Source organism: Abramis brama, assembly GCF_963993115.1.
Source record: "Abramis brama genome assembly, chromosome: 1".
Taxonomy (NCBI): Eukaryota; Metazoa; Chordata; class Actinopteri; order Cypriniformes; family Leuciscidae; genus Abramis; species Abramis brama.
The window spans coordinates 36701978-36715710 of NC_139963.1; the positions used below are offsets into that span (position 1 = coordinate 36701978).

At 37.9% G+C, this 13733-nt stretch overlaps 1 protein-coding gene across 1 annotated transcript in view; it reads right to left on the reverse strand.

The window, feature by feature from the left end:
- Positions 1 to 5284: 5284 nt before the first annotated feature.
- ttyh3a (tweety family member 3a) overlaps positions 5285 to 13733 on the reverse strand; it is a 73390-nt gene continuing 64941 nt past the window's right edge. Inside the window, exon 14 of the mRNA XM_084091718.1 lies at positions 5285 to 8913. Within this exon, the coding sequence (XP_083947844.1) occupies positions 8839 to 8913 (75 nt within the window). The 3' untranslated portion in view covers positions 5285 to 8838. The remainder of the gene's footprint in view (positions 8914 to 13733) is intronic.

A 13733-nucleotide genomic window follows, 5' to 3' on the forward strand; every position in this document is an offset into this window, starting at 1 on the left:
ACCTCACAGAGCAAAAATGTCTGTTTCAGGGATTCTCATGGAGGGTTATCAAGCATGCTGAGAGATGTCTCCTGGGTGTCCCACGTGTTGAACACTCATTCATTCAGCAGTTCATTTGTCTGTAAATTTTTTTGTTGACTTCCTTGGCAAAGCTGGCAAGATGAACTCTCACCTGATGACAACAAACAGTCAACTAATTTCAAGGTTTTGCTCCACATTTTAGAAACCAGCATACATTTGAAATAAAACACCAGGAGACGATGTTCTGCCAATAGCAAGGCTAAATGTTATGTGTGATCTCATTCTCTTCTTCCTACAAGCAGATCTTTCCAATGGCTCATTCTGGAAAATGTGATCTTTCTTTGGGCCCTTTTAACTTTCTTTCATCAGTGTCTAGCATAGGATACATCTGCATAAATTAACATTTGACTATTTGCAATTGAAACAAAGTTTGGGTGGGCCACACACACACACACACACACACACACACACACACACACACACACACACACACACACACACACACACACACACACACACACACACACACACACACACACACACACACACACACACACACACACACACACACACACACACACACACACACACACACACACAGCCAGTAAGCTTTACTTCACACATCATCTACTAAGTACATTTCCTTCTGTCATATTTTACATTGGTTATTGAGGAAGCTGCATTATTTAAACTTTTACTTTTTAAATTAGTAGTTCAACAACAATCAAGGAGTTTGAAAAAGCAGTTAACTACACCAAAAAGTAACTAAAACAGAAGGTGCAAGAAGGTATTCCCCAGCACAGACTTTACGGTCTTAAAAGTTATGTTGAACAGGAAGGGAACATTAGGAAGGAAAATTATTATAAAAGTGTTTGTTGTGATGTTAATGTTAACTGAACTAAAACTATTAAAAATAGCTTCAGAAACAAAATAAATCTAAATATTCAATGAAAATGGAATTGAACTAACCCTAACCCTATAGTAAGTATATGTAGTTAATTATTATCACACAGTAACACGGACACATAAAGTGTAATTGAAATATCTTACTAAAATCATATGAGGTACTAAGCTTCATCTAATGGAATGAGAATTGTGCTCCCGCAAAGCTGGGATGAGTGTGTGAACTATTCAGGGGAAAGTGATATTTTGGTGATTCTCTGATGCAAAGCAGAATGCAAATCAGTTAAACTCAAAGATTTCTCTCAGGGCAGGGCAGGACAGGACAGGATGGTGCTATTAACTGATGAACACGTTTATTCACTCTAACATCTTCAGTTGAGCCAATCAGCAACTGGATTGTTTAACCGCAAAGGTGCATAACAGGACAGTAATCAGTTAGCCCCTTTCACACAGCAATCCCGGTAAATTACCGTAAAATTGCCAGAATGACTTTACCTGTAAATACACAAATATGCTGTTCACACAAGCAACAGCGTTCTGGCTTTTTACAGGTAAGGGCCATTCCCACATCAGCTCCAAAATATCGGTAAATAGTCAGTCATCGGAAGTGATCTTTAAACGCCGCCTCGTTGGCTTCATCCGCCCACACAGAGCACATTACCGGTAATTTACCAGTGATGTTACAACTTCCCTTACTGGTAAATTGCCGGAACCAATTTGTCAGGATTTGAGAAAAGGTTAAGTTCACACATGATCTCTTACCAGTAATTTGCCAGTAAAGACTGTATGTGTGAAAGGGGCTAATATCAACAACCAACTGTTATGAGTAATAAACCCAACTGCTTTCCTCCTCAAGGTTTCAGTTTTGACATGTCATCTTCAACGGACACAACAGACCGAACCTCCTTTAAAGGAAATGAGTCATGTTCACTTTAACTGGAGAGCTCAATGCCGTTTAGCACAATGCCGTTTTGGTGTAGAGCAGCTTTTCCTGCAGTTGTTCATTCTTGAGATATTCTGGGGTATTCAGAGGCAACGTGGTGCACTAATGTGGGTTATACCTTGTTAACTTTCCCTTGTCCCTGCGCTGTGGTGGGAAAGAACACGGAGGTATATAAATCGCAACCGTGAGGGGGAATAAAGCTGACAAAATGGGTGAGAAAAGAGCGTAAGGCTCAGAATAAGCAGCCTTAGATGTTTCTGAATGGTGTGGGTATTAGAGAAGAGCAATGGGTGGAGTTTGAGAGAAGTTAACTGACAATCAAAGCCAGCACTGGAGGAATGCCTGCTTCTCCACACTGCTCTTAAATAAAGGAGAGGGGACAACAGGATTGAGTCTTTCAGAGTGGCCTGCTCCTTCCTGCTGGTGGAGAATGATGTTAAAAAAGACCCAGTGGGGTGTGAGGAATGGGTATGCAGACCCCCTGAAGACAGCTGCCCTTCTGTATGGATCTGAGGAATCTGCCCTGTCACCGTGACTCAAAATCTTTTCCATCTAGATGGAGTGTAAAGACAACTGAAATTTACCTTTCGTTAAGCCCCGCCCTCCTTGGTTGCTGTTGCATTCTTTATTGTTACACGGGCCGGACTGAATTTTGATATCGGAAAACATTTTTAGGTAACACTTTTCAATAAGATCTCATTTGTTAACAGTAGTTGATGCATTAAATAACATGAACTAACAATGAGCTACATATTTTACAGCATTTATTAACCTTAATAAAAATGTGCATGTTCATGTTATACACAGTGCATTAATGTTAATCGATAAAAAATTAAATGTTGAAATTAACATTAATCGAGATTAATAAAAGTACTGTTCACTGTTTCTTTAAATTAACTAATGTAATTAACTAATGGAAACAAACCTTATTGTAAAATGTTAGCAGTTTTTATTTCCATTTGTAGTTCTTCAAATAAATTGTTAAATTATGCAAGAATGTTCCATAAATGTGAGGACTAGAAAAGTTCTCCAATATTGACAGCATAACAAAATTAACATCTGCTAGGAAAGCCCCCAACAGTTTCCTGACAAACAGAAATCATTTTTCAAGCAGATGGTTGCAGATGATAAAACCCCTGAAGATATATCACCTATGATCAGACACACTGATATGTCCACAAATAAAAGGCCCAACCGTGAAGCGAGGGGAAGCCACACTAAATGTGCTGGCATTAAGCCCTGTGTCTAATAAAAGCAAATCTGCTATGGAGGGGTGTTTCAGGAGCCTGCATGGCATCACCCTCATTTCCATTCACTTAACCACTCCACTGCATTCGCAATGCATTCCTGAGGCTCAACAATAGGGGCCTAACTCAATTTCCAATTAGGCTGTGCAGAATTCCATTTGCGATCCCAGTTACGGAATAAACCTGTGGCATTTTGTATTAGAGGGAAAAGTGGTCCTGTAACACACACGCAAGCGTTTCATTTGTGTGGATTGGTAAGCTAATTTGTTTCTTTGATGCCTGTTCACATTTTGAGTTTGTGACTTTGTCTGGCTCTCAAAAAAAATATACGTTTTACATTTTTATGGACAATGGAAGGAGACACGCAGGGTGTGCTCTGTGTAGAAATCCCTTGATTATGTGCTTTGTGTTTTCCCAGAAGTCCACCCTCTTCCCCTTCACGCACACACAGGGCCAGAGAGGCGGCGGCTGACAGGAAAGCCACTATGGTGGGTGTCTGTCCTGTTTGTGACACTGACCCCCCCATGACTGAGGTCATAAACACAACACTGGGATTTTTGTTTTCCTAGCTGTCAGCTCCCAGACAGCATTCAATGCATTGGAAAAATCTTTAGGCAACATTTTAAAACGTAACACACAGAGCTCCAAACATTCGCACATTCAGAGAAATAAACAACAGTGAAGTTGTAGGAAATTTTGGTTAGATGTTACTAAAGGCACATGAAAAATTTGGTAAAAAATAAAATAACTTTTAACAGTAGCTAATAAATCTTTGTGTATGTAGCCTATGTATGAAAAACAGAAATTATTAATTAAATGCATTATTAATGTAGTGAAATTCAAAACCACATAGGCCTACTCTTAGTCTTCAGTGTTATATAGTAAGTATACAGATTTCCAGTAGCCTACGTAAACAATTCCCTATAGAATAGACCAACTACATGATATGAGCAGTAAATATTAGACCTTTTTATGTGGAAAATTGCATCCCACGATGCAATGCTCTCGACCGTCCATTTCCAGTGTATTTGATGAATCTGTTGCAATTTTTTCCATCTCTTTCTTGACTCATTAGCCTACTTAATGAGACTGACAAAAGCCATTATTATTATTTCACAACGTTTGATTAAAAGTTTTAAATTACTAGACAACTCACCGGAAACAGTGAAAGTAACATGATAGGCTACGTGATGCCACGTGACAACAATATATCGAACAAATAGCATTTGAAACGTTCTTGGAATAATAAACTGTTTCACTTACTGTTTAAAAAAATATATATAAAATACTAGGTGGTAGGCTATAGCAAGTAGTAAGCTGGTATAGCCTACCCTTCCGAACTTGTTCATAGTAGCCTACTTTCTTTTGAATGACACAATGCTGCCCTCCTGCGTTTAGGTTTATACGCTAGAACGAAGTCAACGGTGCGCTTTTATCCACAAGCCATAGGGGCAGTGATTGAGTATAAAAGATGAATGGAGAACGTACACTCATAATAGGCTAAATACATTCAATGCTTATATAAATTTCAGAAACCGCTTTCATGAAGACAATATCATTGAATAAGTGTTAAAGCTAGCTTTGGAGATGATGCTGTAGTACATGGATTCGTTTGCAGATACATTATTAAACAATCAGTATATGTATATATATATATATATATATATATATATATATATATCATTCTCATTCTATCACTGTCTCAGGTCTTATATTTCATATAGCAAATAAGTTATAAAATATATTTCTGATCCTGAATATAATACAAAACAATTAGGCTGAAGCTCATGTGCACTAAAAAAACAAAATGTCTAAAAGCGGCTTTATATATATTTTTTTTTTATTTATACTTTTTATATAATTTTTATTTTATATATAATAAAAGTCTTGCTGTAGTGACACAGAAGATGTCCATGGCCACAGTTTGCTATTTTAAAGAGTGCGGCTTATGTGGTGTGATATAGCCTAATTACAATATAAAAAAAGGTTAATGACAAGTAGGCTAAAGATGATTAAAAAAATTAAATGATCTTTCACACTTCTCATGATGTTGGATTAATCAAAATAAACACCATTATAATACTGTAATATAAATATACTCACCATAGTTACAAATAAAAGTTCTGCAGCAGAGAGATCAACAAGCTAATAGTTAAACATAAGACACGTGTATCAGTTAATGTTAGGTTTAATCTTAAAGTTCAAGCTCAATAAAACATTTACAACATTTTAGTAACTGAAAAAGGTCATCCTACAGTGAAGTCATATAAAAACATCTTGATAAAAGACCAAAATCATTTATTCGCATGAAAGAGACAAAATATTTTGTGCTTGCTAATATGTCTAAAAATATGCCAGACTAAAAAAAAAAAAAGAATAAAAAAAAGAAAATTAAAAATGATCTGTTTGTACTACAACAATTCCATGTCCTTAATGGGCCATTTTCTTGCAAATATTTCCTTAATGTACTGTATATACATTATTTTTGCAGTATGACATTACCAAGGAGTAAATGGCGACATAAATTCAGAGATCGCATCATCACAAACGTGGTCATTTACAGAGAAAAATAAAGATACTCCCACAACGTCAAGCTCATGTTCACAGGTGTCTCATTTGGTTGCTCAGGCCACGCAGAGCTCATGAGAAAAAAAAGTCCACTTTAAAGATGAAAAACATTTAGAGATTCACAGAAGGTACAGAGCTGTTGGTTATTGGCACAGTCAAGGATGTACAGACCTCGTTCACTGATCAAAAAAAAGCATCAACCGAGAAACCAATGCAAGCGTCAGTAGCACACAACATGGCTCCATTCCACATTTATAGGATGACCATGCTTTGAGAAGCAGAAAAAGAAAAAAAGAAAGAAAATGAAATAAAACGCTCACAGTAAAATAATGAGCTCTGTGTTTATAGCTGTGATACATCCCTTTAATTCTCCTAACCATGAAGTTCTTGCTTGTTTTCATAAAAGTCTGGGAGTCTCTGAGCAACTTTGTCACATTGGCATTTGTTTTAAGACCCACATCCCCATCCTCATTTACAAAGCATGCATGCAATTCTGCATTCCCACACAACTTTCTGTGAGATGGAAAATCAGGACTCAACAATAAGAATGACCCACTCGACCGGGGTCAGCATGAAACTTCACTTATGAACCTTTATCATTATTCATTTAGAGCTGTCATTATTCACAGCTCTAAATGGATACATACATACAAACTTCATATTTAATGTGAACAATATGTAAATATATATTAATGAAAAAAATAATAATTACACACATATCTTCAGTAATTTTGGGTGGGGCAAGTGAAAATGTTGGACTAATAAAAACGTATTGTTGAGCCCTGGATATGTGGTAAGGACATGACATGGACTAGGCGTCCGGAAATCCAGACGTTGGCAGTATGAGGGAAGAATGTGGTCCTGAGGTGTGTGAATGTGAGACAGATGATGCCCATGGTATGATAACATTGGCACCCTTATATGAGGTCCAGAGCACCAGAGAGAGGTCTTTTGAGGAGACAGGGAGTCCAACCGGATCAGATGCCAGCTTTTGGCCTTGTCTCATGTGCGTCTGTGCTCTCATCAAGGGGAAAATATTCAGTCTGACAACACATCACTTTTATGTCTTCTTCAGGGATGGCAAGATTCCTCTCAACTCTGGGAATGGAAGCAATTTGTGGTACAGAAGCAACAAGCCCAGGAAATTGTGGGCTTTTGAAAGTCACACTGAATTACAGCAAAAGTTACTGAGGCTTGCGGTCTCTCTTCTGTTTCTTTGAGAAGAAGAAAAAACAAGACGGGCCATTGATGACTTCACTTCCTGCCATATTGGTGTCCCCCTCCCTGAGGACTCCACCGATCAGCAAAATGAAGGTTCAAATGTTCAGTTTACATTGTGTACAGTACAATGAACTCCTCTCCCAGCCTCTCGCCTGGAACTGATAAGCGATGATAAGTCGTCTTTGAGCTGGTCCCAGTGTCTCCGTATTTGTACAGTATTAGGACAAATGTAATGTTCAGATAAGGTCCCAGCATCAGACAAAGCAATTTTAGATTTTTTCAGATTAAATGGAGTTGAAAATATTCAGATGCAAATGCAGTTCGAGGTTGTCCAGATCATCAGCGTTTGGTCAAAATCCAGATCATCAGGGTTTGGTCAGCAATCTGAAATTCTCTCAATTTCCTCTTTGTTAGGCTGGTTTGTCTGGCTCCGTTTTTCCAGGTTTTCCAGCAATGGCAGTGGATATAGCCAAGTTAAATGAGTAGTTTGTTTAATGCAGTCCATGTATATTGAGAAAAAAATCCAACAAGGATTTCATTAGCTACACAGCATCTACAAACCTTAATTTCACACCAAAAACTCAAGCCTTTAAATGAGATGAAAAGATCCATTCTTCCCACAACCAGCGTATGCTACAGATTTAGGCCTGAAACGTACTATACACAAGTACAGAAATGTAAAAGCTAAACTAAACTAAAGTTTGCTAAAGCGAGCATTTGTTTTTTTTAATCTTATTTCAAATTTCTGTCTTTAAGATCCATTACTCTCATGACAAAGCAGCTTTTTGAAGAGAAAGTTGGGCTGTGTTCGAAATCACCCCCATAGCCTTATATAGTGCACTATTTGAACATTATTGAGTATACTCATTCAATCCCATAATGCACTGCAATCGATGTACACTCAACAGCTGGCCACTAGAAAACAAGCACAACAAGCGTCATGCCAAATGAACTTCTGCATCTTGACAAGTGTCCAAATTCACTCTTTAATTATTCACTTATATTAGTGGAGTATATTAGCAGTTAGTAGTGAATGAGTGTATAGGAGGAAATTTCAGAAACATCCTTACTCAGCTAGCAACCTAAATAAATAATTTAAAAAAACACACATCTGGCTCTCTATCACCCCCTTGAGTATGAAGGTTAGCGCCACAGGATGTACAATACATTTATACTGCATTTCTGTACTAGTGTAGAGCGTGTTTCTGGCCTTCTTTCTCAAACCATTTCATTGCTATCCAAGCCAAAAATAAGAGAAACCCTTAGACTCTTCCTTAGAGTTCTACGGAAATTCTCAATGCTCAAGAGTTTCTCACGCTATTAAGATTAGATTGGTCCAGTTATATTACAGTAGATGCCACTGATGTTACCTGTATAGAGTTGGACGTGGCAGTAGGTCCTGAAAATGGAGAAGGTCACATTTCTTCAAATGACCAGAGGACAGAGGCCAATCAGGAATGTAGGGTTATGGGCATTAAACCCTGTCCAGTTTTTCAGTTCTGGATCTTTCTGAACCTCTGGCAAGAGCACCACACAATTGAGCAAGGGCAGCATGGATCAACACACACATACACACACACGTCACTCAATGTATCTGTACGTAATGTAGTTCATACTCCTCATAGATGCTCACACACACACACACACTCACACAAACACTCAGGGCTGAGAGTAACCCTTCTGTTGCCGCCACGCTGAACTAGCTGCCTGAACTGAACCGGCCAACTGGAAACAGCACAAGAGGCCTCTGGAACATTCCTCTGACAGCAGTATTTACATGATGCAAGGACGTTCTTTATCAGCTGGGTAGGAGAGCACGCATCAAAGATCAACATGGCTAAATGAGTAGGCCTGGGGTGAAACTTGTCTGGGCTGTGGGAACAAGACGTGGATGAGGGGTAGCTTTAGACTGAAGGGAAAGGAGACAGTGTTCCTCTAGTTTGCTGCGGAGCTGCTGTTGGGGTCGGGTCGGGCGTTTGCCAGGTACTTGGCCCTCATGCTGGATGTGTACTGGAGGGAGACAAAAAAAACAAACATACAAAATCATTTTGATTTTAGACTTAATTTGGCTTTTACACAAAGAACAGCCACTGATATTAAAACTGTGGCCAAATACCAAAAGAAAAACTAAAATCAGTCATTTTAAATGCCACGAGTGCATTTAGGCATTATAACGTTATAATGTGGAGAATGAAAAATGGATTTTCACTCTGAGATTCGCTAAAAATTACATTTAACGTTATTAAATTATTAGTGATCTTAAAGAATGACTGGTAATCTAGATGCAAAATTAGAAAATTAAGATATTAGCACACATAATTAAATAACCAATATTGATGCCAACAAACTATAAAAGGTCTGTAACATCAGCTAATAACAAATGGTAAAAAATGGTTTTAAGCCAATTATTTGTATCTTTTGCTGTAGTGTGTCAGTAGGGAATAAACATCCCTTTTGCCATTAATTGTAATAATCCAGTGAGATTTTTATGCACAAGCAGTCTGAAAACAGCCGGTATGATCCACACAGAGATCTCATCTCACCATCATACAACAAAAGGAATAAATAACTGGCTTAAAACCATTTTTTGGGGTGAAAATACTAACGTGCCTAGGACTTTAACAATACTGTATAATGCATGGTTTCCAAAAGTTATGATTAGATTGCAAATTTCCCCCCCAGAGTTGTACTTAAAGATTTGATATCCTTGTTTTGAGACAATTACAGTGTTAGTTAAGTTCACAATTGTTTGCAGCACTGTTCACTTTTGAGTGAATCACACATGGTGGATGTTAATAACAGTTGTAAAGTGCTAAATAAAATAAAAATAAAAAATAAATAAAAAAACATTTATCATAATAGTACAACTAATAAAAAATTATAATAAAACTGCCACAGCACACCTAGAATCATTTAGACAGCCTTGTAGATGCAATATTATTTGGTTTGTAAAAAGCGCACTAGTGCAGTTAGTATTTTAATAAATAAAAATGGCAAAAATTGTAAATTTCAACTGTTCACTCTAACAAAACAGCAAGCAGTTAAACTACACTATGAAACATACAACTAATGTGACTTAATAGTCAAGAATGAAGAGACATATTCCTTTATACTTCTAGTCCTAAAATGCCCCAACACTAATGTAAAGCCACTTTTGCTTCCATTGAGCTAATTTTATTCTCACTGTCTCAAGTCTTTGACTGTGGCATGAATGTACTCTGTCTGCCTATAACATTTGCAAAGTGGCTTGTTCAAACTTAATATAGTTCTCAATATAGTTTAGAGCATAATAACTTATTCCTTCAGTTGGAAAATCACCACGCTCAGTCACGTACGCTTGTTTCTAAATGAACGAAAAGCCTGTCCAATATGTACATTCAAGTCCAATGTACACTGATCCTCAACAGTGACAGGAGCTGGCAGCACTTAGTTAAAACTTAAATTTGAACACGACATGAGGCCGATACTGACTCCAGTATTAATGCATCCCTAATAGGACTACTTAATATGTACTTTTGAAAGATAAAAAGTACTAATCAAAGCCTGACATGCCTACTGTTGCAATCTATCGAGCTACATGAAGTTACTTTCGTTCACAAGACTTAACGGACAATCACACTGAAAGAGTTTGCAATGGCAAAGCGATAAGAAGTCGATCATTTGTTATAAAGACCAATATCTCTGGAAAGTTAAAATGCTCGTTTGTTGATATTTCTTAAGATTTACCATAATCTATTTGATTTGTTCATGATAGTTGTTAATCTCTAATGATAAGATGCTTATCAGTTTGTGGTCAGTTTATATTTTAATTGCCCCAACTCTTGATTTTTTTCTCCATTCACATTTGAATATTCATTACTCTGTATAATGAGAGCGTTGCAGGTCTGTGTTTTATTGGTTGGTGTATCCCTTCTTCCCACTCCCTTTTCATGCCCATTTCTTGAATGTTTTTGTCACTTTGCAACTGGATTATTGCAGCATTTATTTTAAATGATTTATCCGTGCACTTTTTTTTTTTTTTCAAAACTGCCCTTGTAAACTTTAATCAAAATAACTACCCTTTGCAGCAAGATCTCTTCTCTTCTCTGATGACGTGTTTACAGGCGTAAGGGCGGGACAACAACCTGTCACTCACATGACATCACAGCAGCAAACCACAACAATCCAATCAATTCCCCATGGACAAAAACAAGTCCCGCCCAGTTTTTCTTGTTCAAGAAGCCGTTTCACTCAGATATACATCATAATAGGGAAGAAAAGACTATTGTAACTTCCGTTTCATGACGACTTTAAACAGTGCTGATTTTTAGCAACATGACTGCCAGGGACCATTATAAAGAAGACAGAGCTCAAATTTATTCAAACTAGACTTGAATCTATTAGCACTGCGGCTTGATGACCTCTGACGTTTTAATAACTGTCAGTGTGAATTCACCTTTAGGATGCTAATCATTAGCTAAACTAAATTAAAAAGCGGTTCTCTCCCTTAATGTCTGTGTTAATGCATTTATCCCTCTCGGTGTTCTTGGAAATTGGATTCTATGTCAGATACATGAAGAGTTAATACTGGTGGAGGGAGAACATGCTGCCCCACAGATGACAAGACCAGGGAAGCACACAACAGAAACACCAGGGGCGAGGGCAGCTTGCTTGGGTCGGGATGAAGGTGGTTTGGGGAGGAATCACGCTGTTGTTTTCTTGTTTTTGTAGGGAGGGAGGTGGGCCAATAAGTGGGAGTGGGGCATTTGAGTACCTGTTGGAATAGCTGAGGCTGTTACCAAAACGAGCGGGAACTCTCCGATGGCTTTAACTGCCAGCTGTGACGGCTGTTACTGTCCGTGGATGTCAAATACAACTGTGTGGATTTGCAGAAAAGAAAACGACAAGAAACTGTAGAGCAGATAGACACCACTGACATCTCCAGCTCAAGAAACACGTACACATGAACTCCCAACACACACAAACCAACACACAGGGTCTAGAGGACACAAGACCAGACACAAAGGTGTGAGGGGACACAGGTACACGGTGTGAGTGGGAATAACTTACACCAGCAAGTCCAGATAATCTGTAGCTCGCCTACACTACAGGTAAACTATAAAGTATATGTACATGAAATTTAGATTTTGTTTTACTTTACAAATATTAAACGAGCAAGAATTCTTAGCAAAAAACAAAAACATTGCCACTCACCCAGAAGTTATATAAAAGTCCATTTAAAAAATATACACTAATCTGGTAAGCAATCTGATAATGGTCTCATATGCAATCGAGTTTCTCTTAAAAGCGGATTCTCTTCCAGTGGGATGCATGACTCTAACGAGAAGCAAACATGCCAGTAAAAGTGTGTTTATATTGGTGAAATTTCACATACAAAAAAGGCCCATTCTTTATTAACGCATTACTTTAAAATGTACAAAATATCTGGTACATTTTCAGATAAGTAGTATGCAAGTACATTTTTTCCCACGTGTCTGACAGCTCTCCTGTCCCCATGTTGAGAGAAATCATAAGTTACGAGGCATTGAGTGAACATGATGGTTATTGTAGTTCTAGACTAAATGTGAGCAGGCATTTACTCACCTCACTTGCACAAAAACAGGTTTAGTATTCCTCAGAATGAATAAAAGCAGTTAAATGCAAACAAAATATTAAATATTACGCAAACCTGCATTAATTAATTACTTGGATAGATAAACATCCCATGTGTGTTTTTTTTAATTCCTAAACTAAGAGTGCTAAACTTTCGGCAGAACGGTTTGTTTTAACTGTGCCCTCTAATGTACAGGCGTTAATTTGCATTTCCTTCAGCCTGAGGCTTATTCATTTCACTTTTGGTGTGAAAGAGCCTTTTTTCTGTTATTAAAAACAAACAAGTAAGCCTAGGTGAGAAAAAGCAAAAAAGCAAAAGTAACGTAACACACATTCCATACAAAGCAACTAAGTAATGCAATTAGTTACTTTTATAGGGAGTAACGCAATATTGTAATGCAGTACTTTTCTAAAAGTAACTTTCCCCAACACTGCATTTGGATGTGTCTGAAAACACACGTCATTATCCTGACTTTAACATCACGTATCCACAGTGCCACCTAATGTGTGCAGTTGTAATGGTGATGGGCTAAGTGAACTCAATGGGAATGTTTATTTTGGTGCTTACAGCAGACAGTTGTGCAAAGGAAAATCTATTTTATAATGTTTTTACAAGTCAACAAGGAGGTGCAGAACACTTACTCAACTAGTTAATTATGTGCACACATTCTTAGCGTGTATCAGTGAGCGAACGCTAACAGTCCCACCAAGTTTGTTTTGTTGACTTCTCTTGTTTGCCAGATTCTTGCAGAGACAAGAATGAAACTGCCAAAATAGTGTCTGAACTTCAAGCTACATCCTGTTTTTACTTTTTGCCGCAGAAAATGATAATTGCAAACAGTCCAGAAAGAGTGCTGTCGTGTCCATGGTGCTCTCTTACATTTGCATTGCGCTCCAGTTCTTATTTTGGAAGAATCATATTGATCGGCTGCCAAAGTAAGGTGTTAAAAACACATGAAAGGTCTATGTGAAATGTCGGAGGCACTCGTTTAATCAATCATCTCTAAACGGCGAGTGTAACAGCGTGATTTCACCGACAACAGGTGACCTGTGTTGACATCTCGCTTCCGTTACCCAAGCGTTTCGGGTTGGTAAGTGAGCAGCTGGCTCAAAATCTCTCTTCTCCTTTTCCTCACACATGAAAAATCAATGCGACATCGATCTATGACTATAAATCTCCAGTTTTGTAAGCTTGGTCAAGCAAGGCAAGAAGTTCCCACTTTGGAACTGTTGCCCAA